Source organism: Taudactylus pleione, unplaced genomic scaffold, assembly GCF_031769625.1.
Source record: "Taudactylus pleione unplaced genomic scaffold, aTauple2 ptg000380l, whole genome shotgun sequence".
Taxonomy (NCBI): Eukaryota; Metazoa; Chordata; class Amphibia; order Anura; family Myobatrachidae; genus Taudactylus; species Taudactylus pleione.
In genome coordinates, this window is record NW_028284781.1 from 1,201,369 (window position 1) to 1,218,422 (window position 17,054).

The 17,054-nt window shown below is 40.0% G+C and overlaps 1 protein-coding gene across 1 annotated transcript in view; it reads right to left on the reverse strand.

Moving 5' to 3' along the window:
- The window catches only part of PTPRN2 (protein tyrosine phosphatase receptor type N2), a 1,246,087-nt gene that overhangs the window by 463,319 nt on the left and 765,714 nt on the right, over window positions 1–17,054 (reverse strand). The window contains exon 12 of the mRNA XM_088445425.1: window positions 3,115–3,179. Within this exon, the coding sequence (XP_088301551.1) occupies window positions 3,115–3,179 (65 nt within the window). The remainder of the gene's footprint in view (window positions 1–3,114; window positions 3,180–17,054) is intronic.

Here is a 17,054-nt window from a genome sequence, read left to right on the forward strand (position 1 = left end):
CAAAACCCTACTTACTTATGTTGTTTATGTCACAAGTGTAGAATCAATATCACATCCATGTTCTGTTTTTAATGTCTTCAGCCACACAATGGAAGTAATATCTGATAATACCGGTTGAATCCAACACCAACGATCCATAAAATCAGAAAATGGTGAAATCAGTATAGACAGTGTGATAGTCTCGATAGTGGTGAGTAGGTACGTTACATCGGCAGCAGCATCTCATACCAATGATACCGTATGATTTAATTCAACCAGATCTGTCCCAGCACTCATAAAATTATTTCCCTGCTTAATGCCATCTCCAGTGTTGGGAATAGCAGAATGGGAAATGTGATCTGCTTACTAAACAAATGCGAATTAAAGGGCTTGGAGTAGTTTTTCACGAAAACTGCTCCAAAAGTCCTTTAATACTTTTCAGTGAAACTAAAATAATGTGAAAATGGGAAAACACTAATTTTCACATTACTTTAGTAAAAAAAAGATTGATAAATAGAGCTATAACTGTAACCAACATTGCTGTCACAAATTGCTGGATTCACAACACTCGAAAACCATGAGTACTGTACATCAGTATGATAATATTCTAAGCTTTTGCTTAGTTTTAAAGAGTAAAGAAGACACCTCACCCTGCTCGGTTGCAGAAGATCCCCTGCTTTTTCCGAATGGGCCATAAAAATTGTCTGAATCACTGAAGCTGAGAATCATAGTACAAATACATTTTGTAAAATGTAACATTTCAATAAACAAGCCTAGGGCTCCATACATACAACTTTTTATTTTTGTCTTACCATTATGTAATGTAGAGGTAGGCTTGTCTGTTAAGAAGCCTACTAGGTCAAGATGTAATTTGGCTGGGGGGGAAATTATGAGAGTTGTAGTCTAATCTAGTCTTACTTAAAAGAAAATAAATGAACATCCCAGGTGGTGGAAATTATGAGAGTTGTATGAGAGTTGTAGTCTGATCTAAATTAACATCTCAGGTGGTGGATGTGTTGTATACAACAGACTGATATAAATGTAACTGCTAAAGCTTTAATAAGACTGACCTTTAAACTTCAACAATATCTTTATGTCATTTCCTTTCTAGTTCCCTTTTTAAGTTGAATCGTTTTTTTTGTCATGTCGCTACTTAACTGCCTACAAGAAAGTGTACCCACTAGACAAGGGTTAAATTTTAGAAGAGGAAATGTATGGAAAATAACTTGCCCTGGGGTAGACAGGTCTTGTGGGTGTTGATAGTTGGATAATGGTCAATTCAAGAAATATAGCCATTGGAAGCCAATTTCAGCAGTCACATATAATGAATGGGTAATAGCCAAAGTACAAGGTTAAGGGTCTTGATACAAAGGAAATCAATACACATACAAGGCTCTGAATAAGTGGACAAGGTTCGGTCTGAGATGGTTCAGCAGACCAGGATGTCTTCATTCTTTTCATTCTCATTCTCTTCTTGAGATAAATAATACCATTGAAAGTACTATAGCGCAAGCTAATATGTGACTAATTAAGCAGTTGATGTCAACTGATTACACATTAAGCCTAGCAGATGGATGTGTAGGGATCCTTTTAACTTTTTTTTTTAAACTGAATTTTATTGGAATTTTCAAGAATTATAATAAAGAAGAGTATCACAATGATTGTTGAACATTTAGGCAGGTGATAATGACATAACATGAGGACAGTATATCAGGCCACTTACTGTAAGAGCAACAGAGTATGACAAAGGGATCTCATTAAATTTTAAAGATAGTCTAGGGATTGTGTTTTGGTCAATATTGCACCTTTTAATAAAATAAACAAATACAATAAATCAAATAAGCAGGATTTATCCTTTAAGCAAATACAAAACTTATAGTTAATATAAAATGTATTTCTAAACAATAAAAACAATTGTAATAATCATGAATATAAAAGAACAAAAAAATAGGGATTGACAGAAAGAGGGATACTATAACCATCATTAAAAAAAGTTTTTAGAATATTATTAATTATATGCAATACGCTGCACTGTTTTACTTGATAAGTAAAGTTGCAAGATGTAAAAAGTACCTATTGTAAGTTTGTTAAAATAAAAGTTTTCATAAAATCTTGTATAAAAAAGTTTTACACTGCGAACTATATAAATACATATAGAAGTAATGGAGGAGCCTGCAGCACTCAAGATAATACTATGTTATTGGGGCTGTGATGAGACGTTACACATAGAATCTAAGCACTAAAGGATCCTAGTGGGCTATTTATTTGCTTCTTCATTTCTTAAGCAGAAAAGGATGATATTTTCTATCCCGATGGATCGTTAAATGAAACGAAAAACAGCTTCAATTATTGTTGCGGCCCAACGTGTTTTAATTACCTGGCAAAAAAATCTTACATTGAGCTGAGTTACTTAGAGATCACTGATCTCTACAGAGAGATGCTCCTACAGTGCAATCAGGCATCTCAGCAAGGCGAATGGCAGAGCAAGGATGATAGACAAGAAGAACATGCTCCAATCCCTCATCCGCATTATAGAGATGTCAATGTGCACTGCTGTCACACCATAGAGATCAATAATCTGTATATGAGATTCCGTCTCCCCTCCGTACTCCTGTTACAAATGGAGGGGTGAAAACAATTACCTTTAGTCTGCGCAGGGCCTAAAGGTGACTTTTGTTGTGGTTAGATTCTGTACTTATATAGCAACCATAACACAACAACAAAAACAATTACAAGTCTGTTTTATTCAATGATAAGATTGCCCATGAGTATAACAACTCTATCACTTTTAACGACTTCTTCAATATAGTGTTCAATGACTGGACGGACATAGTTTTCAAACTCTGTCTATATTATGTTAGATTTTTTTACTATCATGTTTAGGCGTCTTATGTACTAAGCCCTGGAGAGAGATAAAGTGGATGGAGATAAAGTACCAACCAGTCAGCTCCTTGCTGGCACTTTACAGGCAGTGTTTGAAAAGTGACAGTTAGGAGCTGATTGGTTGGTACTTAATCGCTCTCCAAGGCTTAGTACACAGACCTCTTAATAATACTTCCTTACACAGTAGCACTGGCGAATCACGCATGTTTGTCTATGCAGAGCATATGAAAGGATGATAATAGAAGGTCCTACCTCCGCCACTCCTGTCTGCAGGATCCTCAGCCCTGTGGATTTCTCAAGCTTCTCCTTATTGGCAGCTAGAAATAATAAAGAAAGCAAAATATTATTTGTTTAGTTGTTCTATTCCTCTTGTGCCTGCATTCATTTATAGGTACACTAAACTGATTTAATAGTGACTATCAATAAACTGGACATCCCTATGACAGATAATAATCCTAATTATATTTCATTCTAAAGGTCTACTGCTGACAAAATATAAGTCATATTTTTCCAGCCTAAAACAAACCATCAGCTTGATAACCAGCCAATACGATTAGCATGTAAGGAAAAATATACATCATATCTGAAGCCATTATGGTAACAATACCTACATGGCAGCTGTGTCAGGCCATTAGCATCCTCTGTACAAAAATACCTTTTGAGGCAAGGCATTGTATGGACTTAATGTATAGCAATGACAGCTTTGCAAAGCTTCACTGAAGCTGACTTCCCATGTTAGGTAAACTGGCAGACCCTTCAGACGCTAAGGAAAAGTTTTAGTGGTGACACCAGACAAATATTTTTCATAGTCTCTCAAACCACTAAGTGACACGTAGGTACAATACATCACATATTGCATCTTGACAGAGCAGGTTAACACTTTTTTACGTGAGTTTCACAGTTATTAGTGGCTGGTTTGTGCTTCCAGTTGTGTTTTTGAATAAAATGGTTGTGGCGTGCTGGCCCTGAACTTGGTTCCCATCACTATATTGAGGCAGCAATGGTGCTTATATAGAGCAAGCCTCCAATTATATGACAGTGGTATCGTGGTTAGAATTACTGCCTCACAGACCCAATGAGTTCAATTCCTAACCAAGGTGCTATCGGTGTGGAATGTGTATGTTCTCCCCTCTGGTTTCCTCCAAAAACATACAGGTAGGTTAATTGGCCCCAATGCTTATGTGTGTCCATGTGATAGGGAACATAGATTGTAAGCTCTGCTGGGGCAGGGACTGAGATGAATGATTAAAATATTCTCTGTGAAGCGCTGCAGAATATGTGTGCGCTATCTAAATACCTGATCAGAAATAAATGGAGCCACATGTGACAATGTTTGCGATAATCTGTTTGCCATTTGAGTTCGTCTGTTACTGTCTACCATCTGAATGTCAGTACTATAGAAAGGCTGCGCTGCCTGCGAGTAGCATATTGTATGACAATAAAACATGACCAAATTCGGAAGCATTTATAAATCCTGTTTTTTTATTTTATTTCACTTTTTAGGGATTAAGCAAAAACCAAACTATATCTCTGAGATTCTCATTATTTTTAAATGAAATCTTTCCCCTTTTCATATTGCCTTTCTACAACTTATCCTGAATAGAAAAATATACATTTTAGAATTTAATTTATTTTTCCTAATAAAAGTAGAACTCATTTGGAACATTCAAAGCATTGGGCAACATAAGACCTCTTTTTGTATTTGTGTGAAACAAAGGGTTTTGAAATATAAAAATGAAGCCCTTCAAAATTAAATTCATAGATGAAGGATATGCAAATAACCTGAAGAAGCGGAATCCTATAATGTTCTGAAAATTCTGCAACAGCCTGTTTAATTAGTATTTTAATTTATCAGAATAATTCCTTACACTTGACAATTCATTCAGTAATCCATATAATTAAGCACGTTTCTACACTGAAATAATTTAGTCTGCACCCTGAATTGTAACCTCTGGGAACTTCGGGAAGCGTTTGTGATCAACAGAATTCAGCCTTTGGCCTCTCTGCCATGTCTAGTGGTTCCAGCATTGAGGGGCAGAAGGGGGTCAGGATGACACCTCACTGGTGCTTACAGCTCTGACAAAAAGTAATACACATTTTATAAACCATGAAGACACTGCAGAAAATAAGGGAACGTATTAATGATATAATCGCCTGTGTATGTAGATATATACTGTATATACAGGCATATTTCAATAATATACTATTTCTCCACTGGACAAGGACTTGCTGGTTCATATAAGTAATACATATAGGAGCTTATGCAGAATGAGACCTACCCCATTTAGTGTATGGCGAAATGCGTAATATCCAGAAAACTGGCTGCACACATGAGCACATGAAGATTTGCATGAACCTTACACTTAACCCTGATTGCGCCCGGAGTGTGATGGGTAGGAAATGGTTAAACCTATCTAGGCCGGGTACAGGAAGGGCAAGTTTCATGCGTAAATGAAAACAAATGCAGTCAAACACCCATATAAGCATGTCAAAGCCCTATCATTTGTTATTAAGGGCAAGTGCAGATACACCGTGGTGACATTGATGTAGACCCACACATACTGAAGTCATTATTGCTTTTTAGTCATTACTTGGACATTCAGAATGTTGATATGGACAAAATGTCAACAGTGAAAATGTCGAAATTCACAATTGGTCTGATTCAGAGTTGTATGCAAACCCCATGGTTTGCATACAATTTAGATGGTTCCTAAGTGGTGCATGCACAGGATCTGGACTATGTGCCTATGAGTGTCTGCGACGTAGTACCCCCTAAGCCGCAGTATGATTGACATGCTACAGCCTTTTGGGTGCAGGGAAGGTACAGCAACGGCAAGTGTCCCGGGAAATGGGGACGTCGGCCACGCTATCTGGGCATAGAGAGGCCAGTGTCTGTTTCTTCCGACGCAGCTTCATTGGCCCAGGCTGTGTGAGTTTCATGCCCATCCTGAGTAACCTGGGTGTTACTCTGATGAACAATGGTCACACAGAGTGATTGATGCCGCATCCTCGAACACAGCAGCGGATCACAGAAGCTGGCAGGAGGTGTCTATTTACACAAGACGTGTCCTGCAGCATTAGCATACTATTGCACAGCTGCTGTGTGCAAAGTCGCAGCGGCTATGCATTAACATACAACCCTGAATCAGCCTCAATGTCGACATTGACATAGTATAATTGAATAAAACACACCCCCATAAACTACTTTCCTGGATGCCGAGAGGGAGGCGGGTACGAATTACCCGGGCCCGGGCTTATTGGAGGGGCCTGGCGGTGGCCCAGGTCCGTAACCGCCCCACCCCCTCCCTCTTACCTCTGAGCAGCAGCAGCAGTCTCCCCTGCCTGGGGGGGGTGATCATAGTGATTGAACCCCCCTGGATTTCTGTCAGGCTGAGGGTCTCACAGCTCCCCCTCCCCAGTGCGAAGCTGCGCTGCAAAAATGTTATACATTTTTTTCCACGCCCCATCCCCTGGGCCGGCTCTCTACCCCCCTGACTACTTTATCATAAAGTAGAAATTCTCTTTTGGTTCTGATCTCATGTGTGAGAAAAGAAAACCCTTAAAAGATGACACAGAATGCTCGTGATGAATGTTTGTTGATCAATGACGGTGACCTGAGGACCGCTTCTCAAATGTATTTGAAAGCACCTTTACATACAGTTTGTACTTGTATTTTTTTACTGTAATGCAGCACTAGTGGGTAACTAAGACACTCATGGTGATAATTGCGGTTTAAGGTTCAAACCACATATCCAGAACCTTTCACAGTCCTGTCGTTTCCATCTCAAAAATATTTCTAAGCTCAGACCCTATCTCACCCAGGATGCTACTAAAACCCTCATACACTCACTGGTCATCTCCAGATTGGACTACTGTAACCTCCTCCTATCTGGCCTCCCCAAATCCCATCTCTCTCCTCTCCAGTCTATCCTTAATGCTGCTGCACGGCTTATCTTCCTCTCCAAACGCTCTACATCTGCCTCCCCTCTCCTACAAGCCCTCCACTGGCTCCCCTTCCCTTTTAGAACCCAATTTAAGGTTCTCACACTCGCTTACAAAGCCCTCACCCAATCTTCTCCCATATACATCTCTGAACTCATCTCCCTTCACTCTCCTCTCCGCTCTCTTCGTTCAGCTAATGCACGCCGTCTTTCATGCCAGCTGATTACTTCCTCCCACTCCCGCCTCCAAGATTTTGCCCGCACTGCTCCCCACCTCTGGAACTCTCTCCCACTCCCCATCAGACTCTCCACCTCTTTGTAATGCTTCAAACAGGCTCTCAAGACCCACTACTTCATCAAAGCCTTCCAGCTATCATTCTAACTCCCTGCTACATGCTCCTTCCCCCCCATCTACCCCATCTGTGTCAAACCTGTTTGTCTTCCCCTCCCTTTTAGAATGTAAGCTCTTACGAGCAGGGCCCTCTACCCTCTTGTGCTTCTCCCTACTTTAGTTTCATCTACTTCTTACTCACCATTAGGACACCTAACACTTGGTTGCTTATGCTCTGTTGCTTATCTGGGTGTTATGGTCGCTAATGTAGCAATACTGGTAATAGTAAAGGAGGTGGAGTAGGAATACTACTGTCCCAATCTGTTACATACACAGTTATTCCATAGGTACTATCCCTTACATTTACATCATTTGAAGTACATTCTATTAGGACTTTCACTCCTTTCTCTCTGCGCATTGCTGCTATCTATCGTCCACCTGGACCACCCAATCAATTTCTGGAACATTTTTCTGCCTGGCTCCCTCACTTCCTATCCTCTGACATCTCCACCATCATCATGGGTGATTTCAATATCCCCATTGACAGTCCACAATCCCCTCATGCCTCCAAACTTCTCTCCTTAACATCCTCTCTTGGCCTCTCCCAATGGACTGACTCCTCTACTCATCAAGATGGCCACTGCCTTGATCTTGTATTTACCAGACTATGCTCAGTCTCTGATTTCACTAATTCTCCTTTCCCTCTCTCAGATCATAACCTTATCACCTGCACACTCTCCTCCATTACATCAGCCTCAATGCCAAGCAAATCAACCAAACCTCCTCAAACCCGCAGAGATATTAATGCTATTAATTTTGAACAACTATCCACCTCTCTGCAACAATCACTCTTACCTATTTCTACTTTCACTTCTCCTGAGACTGCTGTATCACACCTGAACCAGACCCTAGAACCAGCCCTTGATGAAATAGCTCCAGCTACCCATCACATTCCGCGTAGACTTAGACGTCAGCCGTGGCATTCCAAATTCACAAGACACCTACAAAAACTCTCACGTAAAGTAGAACGTCAGTGGCGAAAGTCTCATACTCCAAGTGACTTCCTCACGTATAAGACAATCTACCACTCTTATCGTAATGCACTGGATAATGCCAAACAGATATATTTCCAATCTGTTATCTCTGCCCAAGCCTCTAACCCCAAGCGACTTTTTAATACATTTAAATCACTTCTTAACCCTCCATCACCCAACCCACCTGCTACTATCAGTGCACAAGATCTTGCTTCCTATTTCAAAAACAAGATTGATAATATCCGAAATGAAATGGTATGCACTTCCTCAGCCAGGGTCTTGTTCAATTCCCTACCTGAACCCAATGGCACATTCTCATCATTTGACCCCACTAATGAAGATGAAGTAGCTACACTCTTCTCATCCTCCTACTCTACTACCTCTCCTCTTGATCCTATACCCTCACAAATCAGTAAAGCTCTGTCTCCTGTGCTCATTCCACACTTAACTAAAATCTGTAATCTCTCTTTCTCTACTGGTATCTTTCCATCACTGTTCAAGCATGCAGTGATCACTCCCATTTTGAAAAAACAAAATTCTGACCCTAACTCTCTCTCAAATTACCGTCCTATCTCCCAGCTATCTTGCCCCTCCAAGCTACTGGAGAGACTTGCCTACACTCGCCTCGCACACTTTCTTAACACCCACAACTTATTGGATCCACTTCAGTCAGGCTTTCGTTCCCAACACTCCACTGAGACAGCACTGGCTAAGGTAGTAAATGATCTGGTCACTGCCAAGGCTAAAGGCCATTATTCACTTCTAATTTTTCTAGATCTCTCAGCTGCCTTTGACACTGTTGACCACTCTCTTCTCATACAAACACTACAATCCATAGGTCTTCAAGACACAGCCCTTTCTTGGTTCTCATCTTACCTATCTAATCGCTCTTTCACTGTTCGCTTTTCTGATTCTACCTCCACTTCGCTACCTCTATCAGTTGGAGTACCACAAGGTTCAGTATTAGGTCCTCTGCTTTTCTCAATATATACCACCTCTCTTGGCAAACTAATCAGCTCTTTTGGTTTTCAGTATCATCTGTACGCGGACGATACTCAAATTTACCTATCCTCCCCAGATTTGTCACCATCTGTGCTGGTCCGTGTCACTGAATGTCTCTCTGCCATTTCATCTTGGATGTCATCTCGCCACCTCAAACTTAATATATCCAAAACAGAATTAATTATATTTCCACCAGCCAATAGCAGTTACCAACCTGATATCTCTATTACTGTTGACAACTCGACAATCTACCCCACCCCACAAGCTCGCTGCCTAGGTGTCATCCTTGACTCTGAACTGTCTTTTGTTCCCCACATTCAATCTGTCTCTAAATCCTGTTACATACATCTAAGAAACATAGCCAAAATTCGATCATATCTTACGCAAGACACTGCAAAAACTCTTATACACGCACTCATAATTTCCCGCATTGACTATTGCAATAGTCTCCTTATTGGTCTTCCCAAAAACAGGCTCTCCCCACTACAATCCATTTTGAATGCAGCTGCGAGGTTGATCTTTCTCACCAAATGTTCAGTGTCTGCTGATCCACTCTGTCAGTCCCTCCATTGGCTGCCGGTCTTCTACCGTATTCAATTTAAAATACTTACACTCACACATAAAGCTATTAACCAAACCACACCAACATACATCTCTTCACTTATCTCAAAATATCTTCCAACCCGACATCTCCGTTCTGCACAAGATCTGCGTCTCTCATCCCCGCACATTACTTGTTCCCATGCACGGTTACAGGACTTTTTTCGGGCTGCACCCATCCTGTGGAATACCCTCCCATGCACAATAAGACTTTCCACTAGTTTCCAAACATTCAAGCGTTCTCTGAAAACTCACCTCTTTAGACAAGCTTATCAGATTCCAGGACCGCCCACCTAACCTTTTATAGCTCCCTATCTAACTCTCTTCTTATAGTAAACACCTATCACATCTTCTCTTTCTTCAATTGAACATCCTCCTAACCCTAGGCCAACTTTCCAGTGTGATTGGATTATACAGCCCACCAAGAATATCTGCAATTGGGCTGGACCAATTTGCAATAGCACCTCTCCTTGTGTATCAACACCTATTTCCCTATAGATTGTAAGCTTGTGAGCAGGGCCCTCTTACCCTTATGTATGTCATGTATGTATGTCTTTTACAACCCAGTATAATGTTAATCTTGATTCAAATTGTAAAGCGCAACGGAATTTGCTGCGCTATATAAGAAACTGTTAATAAATAAATAAATAAATCCATGTCCTGGTCCTGTATTGTATTGTTCTGTAAGTTGCTTGTCTACAATTTGTTTATGTACTTTGTAAGGCGCTGTGGAACACTTGTGGCATCATATAAATAAATGATAATAATAATAAGAGTTTTTTTTATAATTAGAAGTGTTTTTATTATTGTTGGGAATAAAATAAACATTATTTATGGATTATATAGATATTTAACACATATATGCTTAAATATCACTGTTGCCGGACCTTTCCGCCACCTAAATTTGGATATTCATGTAATAAAAAGTCCATTCACACAAGGGAAAGTATAGTATCAGTACAAATTAATAGCTCTGTTTTTGGCGAGGCTGCATCAATAATAATAATAATAATAATTTTATTTATATAGCGCTTTCTAATAAAGGACTCAAAGTCCACAACCATATAGCCTAAAATGCAAAATTATTCCTATAAGCAGCTTTTAAGGAATAGAACGCAAGACAGATTCTTATCATGAAATGAAACACACTGCAATAGGACCACTCTTCAGTGCGAAGCAATATTTTATATTGAACAGCCGTATAGGGATTTGTATAGAAGAAACTACGTCTGAATAAGAGAACTGTGTAGGGAATGATCAATTTTTGAGTTGTCAAATGCTGTTTTTATTGTAATTGATTTATCTGTTTTTTTAAATATCACTAGATTCTCAGTAATTGCATATACTGTAGGTAGACTTGCCTTATCATCCCTTTAATTCAGTTCACATATGAATTACAAATAACCCTTTTATATCAAAATCCCAGATTCAACCTGGATTATTGAACACGGTTTCAAGCCGTGTCATAGCTGCTGAAAACGTGTTCACACCCCCGGCTGGACCCGGGTTATTGCAGGGTCGCCCCTTTTCAGATTGCACATGTGTGCAGTCTGCCTGATCGGCTGGCGCTTGGAGATGGCATCATCGCCGCTGATTGACCTCTCTGGTCCTTTTAGCGTGACCCAGGTCAGATAACCCGAGTTGTGCCGCTCACACAGCAGGTTACCCAGGTCATTACTGTGTTTGACCCTGGTAGCTACCAGGGTCGGATTCCCGGGTAACACAACCCGGGTTGACCCTTTCACACCAAACCTGGACGCAAGTTGCCACGCAATAACCCAGTTTAAAAGTTTGCTGTGAAAGGGGTATAGAATCTGTGGCTGACTGATTTCAAGTGTCCATTTCACCTGGTTTTAATCAACCACAGAACCTGTGTCCTGAATTAAAGGGATGATATGACAAGCCTAATTCAGAGATGTAGGTAAATATCAAGTAGATATTGATGAATGGTGTATTACATATGTTGCTGTCAAGAAGGTAAATAAGAAGCTAGACCTCAGCATAATAATCAATAGAGAGCCTCAAATAAAACATGGACCTCTGTATTCTGTCTATAGAAGTATATATTCTACTCTGTTTTGAACCTTCTAAATCAAACATATACTCTAACTGTGTGAATATTTAGGCAGTTAAAATAAACATAACACATGGAACAGTAATATAGCACATGGCTTATGTATGGCGGACCATTATAGTAATATAAAAAACAGTTGTTCCATCACTGTATGATTACTACACTGCGAGCACTGGAGGATTGTGGTTGAATGTACATTTAATCACATTAGATATATTTATTTCAAAATATTTATATTTCTTAGAATTAAGGAGCCTGGTGCATTTTGGAGAGCAGTCTTTGGTTTCCAAAAGTATATATTCACTGAACAAAATTTATTCCAACTCAGTTATTTTTTTCATGGTAATCAAATGTAAAATATATCTAATTTGCCCTTGACCACTGTTCCTCTTCTAAGGAGAAGATATTGATTAGTAAACATTCATCATTATCATTGTAACTTAAAGCCACATTTACATAATAAAACAATTGTCTGTGTAGTGATGGCGTGTTAACAATGATAATAAATTCTAGCGACTATTTTTATTTTCCTAAAGCTATAGTTATGGGACCACAATCCAGAATGGCTGGTATCTTAGTCTCTTTTCCATCATGCTATTGTGACTAGGGACGAAAGGAAAACAAAGGAGAGTCAGGCTCCAGAAGCAAAAGAATACAGTAATAAACAAAAATGTAGACGTCTTCAGGATGCTCAGTGTGGAGTGTGGACTAAAGATTGGCAATATATTATAAAACCAGAGGATGTAATTACTTGGTGACATGGACAGGACACTGGGACAAAACCGTTTTGTAACTGGATGACTTTCTTTACACTTTTGTCATATTTTCTCTCTTTATTAATTCTATTTTTCGTACATAAATACCTATTAACTAAGCCTGTATATTTATCTTTACCTTTATCTGTTAATAATTCTCTTTAGAACGCTATGTTTTTATGCCCCAAAAGCAACAATATTATTTTACTTAATCCGTATGTGCTTGTCACTAACCCGTTAGAATGCTGTGCTTCATTTTACAGCATTGTTACCATTACATGGCTTTATTAGGGCAATTATTGGTTATATTGTTGGCCTGTATAGTATAATCTTCCTTTTGTCTATGTTTAATATAAGCCTTTTATTGTTCAGCTCAAGGCCTGTATTTAAGATCCTTTTTTGTTCTTTGTCCCCACACTTTTGTGCTATTTCAATTTCAAGTCAATTATCAGCCATTCCTGCTCCAAGATAATTAATGTACGTATTGAAAATCAAAGGTGCAGACTGTGTACCTATCTCGTGGCTCTTGGGCGAAATTATCAAAGCACATTACAAAAAACTCATTTATGGTTTTTAATTTCATTTCGTTTTATGCATTTTGGCCCAAATTGTTTGCATAAAGCAATATGACACAGCAAACACTTAAGCACCTTATTTCAAAAAGAAATGTACTAAAAAATTTTACACATTTTTCTTTAAAAAAAAAACTTTTATTCACAATACGAACAGTTCAAAGAGAAGTGCCTCCTTTGGTGTGAGACAAAATGTACTTGGAAAAAAAAAGAGATGTCTTCATCAAAGTAAGTCTGGCCATTTTGCAATACAAAATGTAAATTTTTTTTTTTTTTATTATTTATTTTAAAGACTGTTTTAACTCTAAAATATTTAGAAATAGAACCAAGCTTACCAGAATATTCATAACAAACTGTAAAACTATTTTGCGATGGGAAGTCCAGCATAGCACTAGAATCAGAACTTGTAAAAGAAAAAAAGTGTAAAAGCCACGTAACATTTTTGAATTTCACAAAAAATATAAATAAATATTGTAGCATGTGTGTTTGGGGTTGGATATGATATCCCAGCTGTCAGGATGCCGCTGTTCAGAATTCCGATAGTGGCATCCCGACAGCCAGAATACTGACACCCATTGGAACGCAAGGTAAGTTTTTTCCCTACCCCTACCCTAACCCTCCCTTCCCAGTGCCTAAACCTAACCTCCCCCTCTCCGCACCCTAAACCTAAGACTCCCTCCCTGGGGTCTAAACCTAACCTCCCCCCTAGTGCCTAAACCTAACTTCCCCCTCCCCGTACCATAACCCTAACACTCCCTCCCTGCTACCTAACCCTCCCCCTAATGCCTAAACCTAACCCCGCTACCTAACGCTACCCTCCCCGTGCACCCCAATACTTACCATTGGATCCCAACCTGTCATGATTTTGGCACCAGTATTTAGACCGTCGGCATCCCGCATGCCAGGATGTCGACTACATCCCATGTGTTTGTCCTCAAATACAAAACAACAAAATCAAAAGTTGGGTGAATGGGAAAACATTTAATGGCTAACTAATAGAGGAAATTAATTAGCAAGATGTTAAGACTCTGTGGTCCTTTCATAAGGTGCACATGTAACAAATGATGCTGAAAATACATGGGATATACATCGAGTGGTCAGATTAATATGACCACCAGGAAATTTTGTGTAGAGTAGTAGTTCCTCAGAGAATGCTGACGAAGGATGTCTGAATCTGTATAAGAACGAAAAAGGCGAAGGACTGCAGAGACTAATGAAGTGCATCACTCATGAAATAATGGATAAACAAGACGACCTGACAAACTTTGAACATGAAATGATTGTTGGCGCTCACAGCTGCGGTGTGAGCATCAGCAAAATTGGTGTACTGGAGAATTGTTCACGGGCGGCAGCTGGTAAAGTGTACACAGAGAGTGGACCAGCTGGCAAAAAAAAACTGTCTGAGCGCATGGCCTGTAATCATAAATAGCTACTGGATGCTTGAGCGGAACGGAGATTGGGCAGAGACTTGTTCAATCCCACAATTGGGTAACAGTGCATCAAATTACAGATAATTTGAATCAGGGTCCAATTCAGATGGCCTCTCAATGAACAGTACAATCCACATTAGACTGTATGGGCTACAAAAGCAGAGATCTGTCTACGCCATTGCGATTTGCTGCAAACAGGGTGAAACGTCTCTAGTTTGCTCAGGAACATAGGAATTGGACAGTAAATGGTCTGGAAACAGATCATGTGGTCTGGTGAATCATGTTTTTAATTACAACATGCAGATGTTAGGATGATTATATCGAGGCATCGTTACGGAGATGCAGTTCATCGCACTTGAGCTAATACAGTATTCCCCACAAACATATCGACGGTTAGCAGAATCCTCCTCCCCCTCTCTAGTGCTCTAGTTGGTTCCTCCTGTGCACTTCAGGATTGATAGAGGGTGCCACCCGATGCCGGAGGGTGGGTCATTAGTTATTTATTGCATTAAGTATTATGGTGGCGGCAGGTTGGTGCTGGGTCCCCTAGGACCACCAGGCCTTGGGCGCCCACCTGTACTGCCTTGTTGGTTATCTGGTTGTGATTTGGCCACTCAGCGTAGATACAACCAAAAAATGGGACCTACACTTGTTTATTTAAAGGATCATAGCAGAGGAGTTTGGGATTGTGGGGCCAATTTATCAATGGGCAAAAAGCTCTATATGTAAAAGGTTAGTGGTGGTGATAAAAACTACGGCAAATCGCATGAATAGAAGATACCATAGCACAATTCAATATAGAATGTCAATCCTGGTTGTGCAGAATGGAAAGTGCACCTACTGTATCTGCACGCAAGACATTTACTGTAAATAAAGCTGTGTATATGTTGCAGTATATAAGTGATCCTAAGTAAGCTGCCGGTAATCTATCCTAGACCAGGGTGGTGACATTTTCAATATTGTTTTATTTGGGCCTTAACGTGTTTGTAGCCTAGGTACAGTGTATTTTTTAGACCTGTTTAGCCTCTTTGCTGTGGATGGCCAGTAGGATTTGAGTGGGACAATGAAGTCTCACACATTGCCTTCACCGCAACTTGAAATGTCAGAATCATTTATTTAGTTTCTTTCAATTGTTCGGGATGGCTACAATAAACTGGTAACTTGAAACACAACTTAAACTTCAAAATGACAATAATGAAATGGTTAAAAAGGAAAATAACATCCACAGGGCTTCATTTATACTAGGTGAGCAGGAGATTAATTTTTCATGAACAGCTTACACCATCCTCAGGGCTGCTGAAAGGTTGGACTTAGGGGATGTCTATTAGTATCTCATGTCAGTAGCCATTGGATATTGTCCTCTCTATCATTAAGCAACATCTCTGCTAGGAGCCTCCAGGGCAACATGTTATCACTGGAATTCAGGTGCAGTTGATTAGTTATATTACTAGAAATGAATTATATGTGGCTAAAAACAAGAAATATCTGTATTTGAACTCTCTAGCGTAACACAGAACTGGGGAGTGGAATAGATGAAGGCTCTCCGAACCCCTGACCGAAACAACACCACGGGGATATCTAAATGTAGATATTTAATGAAGGCTTTAGGACCATTGATGCAGAAAATGCTTTCAATTTATAATGATGTATTATTGTGTACATACTATGATTATCTGCATCAGCAACTACCAGTATAGGACTTTTTGTACAAGCAAGTATGTCCCTTCATAATTACTGAGGGCTCTATTCATGAAGAAGTGTAAAGCCCTGTTTCACTGATAAAAGGGCTTTTCTCCTCTTCGCTTTATTCAGAAAAGGGGTTTACCAAGAAGAAATCTAAGATTCCCCATACAATAGAGTGATTCATCTGTGGAGTAATGATGGGAAACAAGTCCCGTTGTTGCAGAAGAGCAGTGAAATTTTAATATCTCTTTAACTTCTCCCCTTACTTGCCACTGGCTACGCCCCCTTTGCGCCCTTTGACTTTCCAGAATCGCTGTATTTCAGTCTGCACACCGGTTGGATCGCGAGGGGGCTGCTTATCGGAGGAAAGGTCAATATTCCTGAATGTTGCGCTAATACCAGTATATAGTGAATCTATATGATGCAATATAATATGAAAACTGCTATCCTGCACTTCCTGTTCTACAATACACGATTAGAGCCCTGTATGTTGAATTGATTGAGGGATTTGAGACCACCCACAGCTTTAGCGAGTGGCCAGGTGAAGGTCGCGATGGTCCCTATGGTCCCGACCATCGCGACAATTTTGGCTTGCGACGAGACCCTTGTGGTAGGATCTCGTCTGCTGCAAGCCCCAGTGAGCTTCCGGCTCTAATAGAGCCGGAAGCTCACCACTGACATCACTCGTGATGCCAGTGGGGCTGCCCCCAAGCGGCAGGCGTTCCTTCGGGAATGCCTCCGTTTCACAAGCCACCCCCCGACCAGCCTAC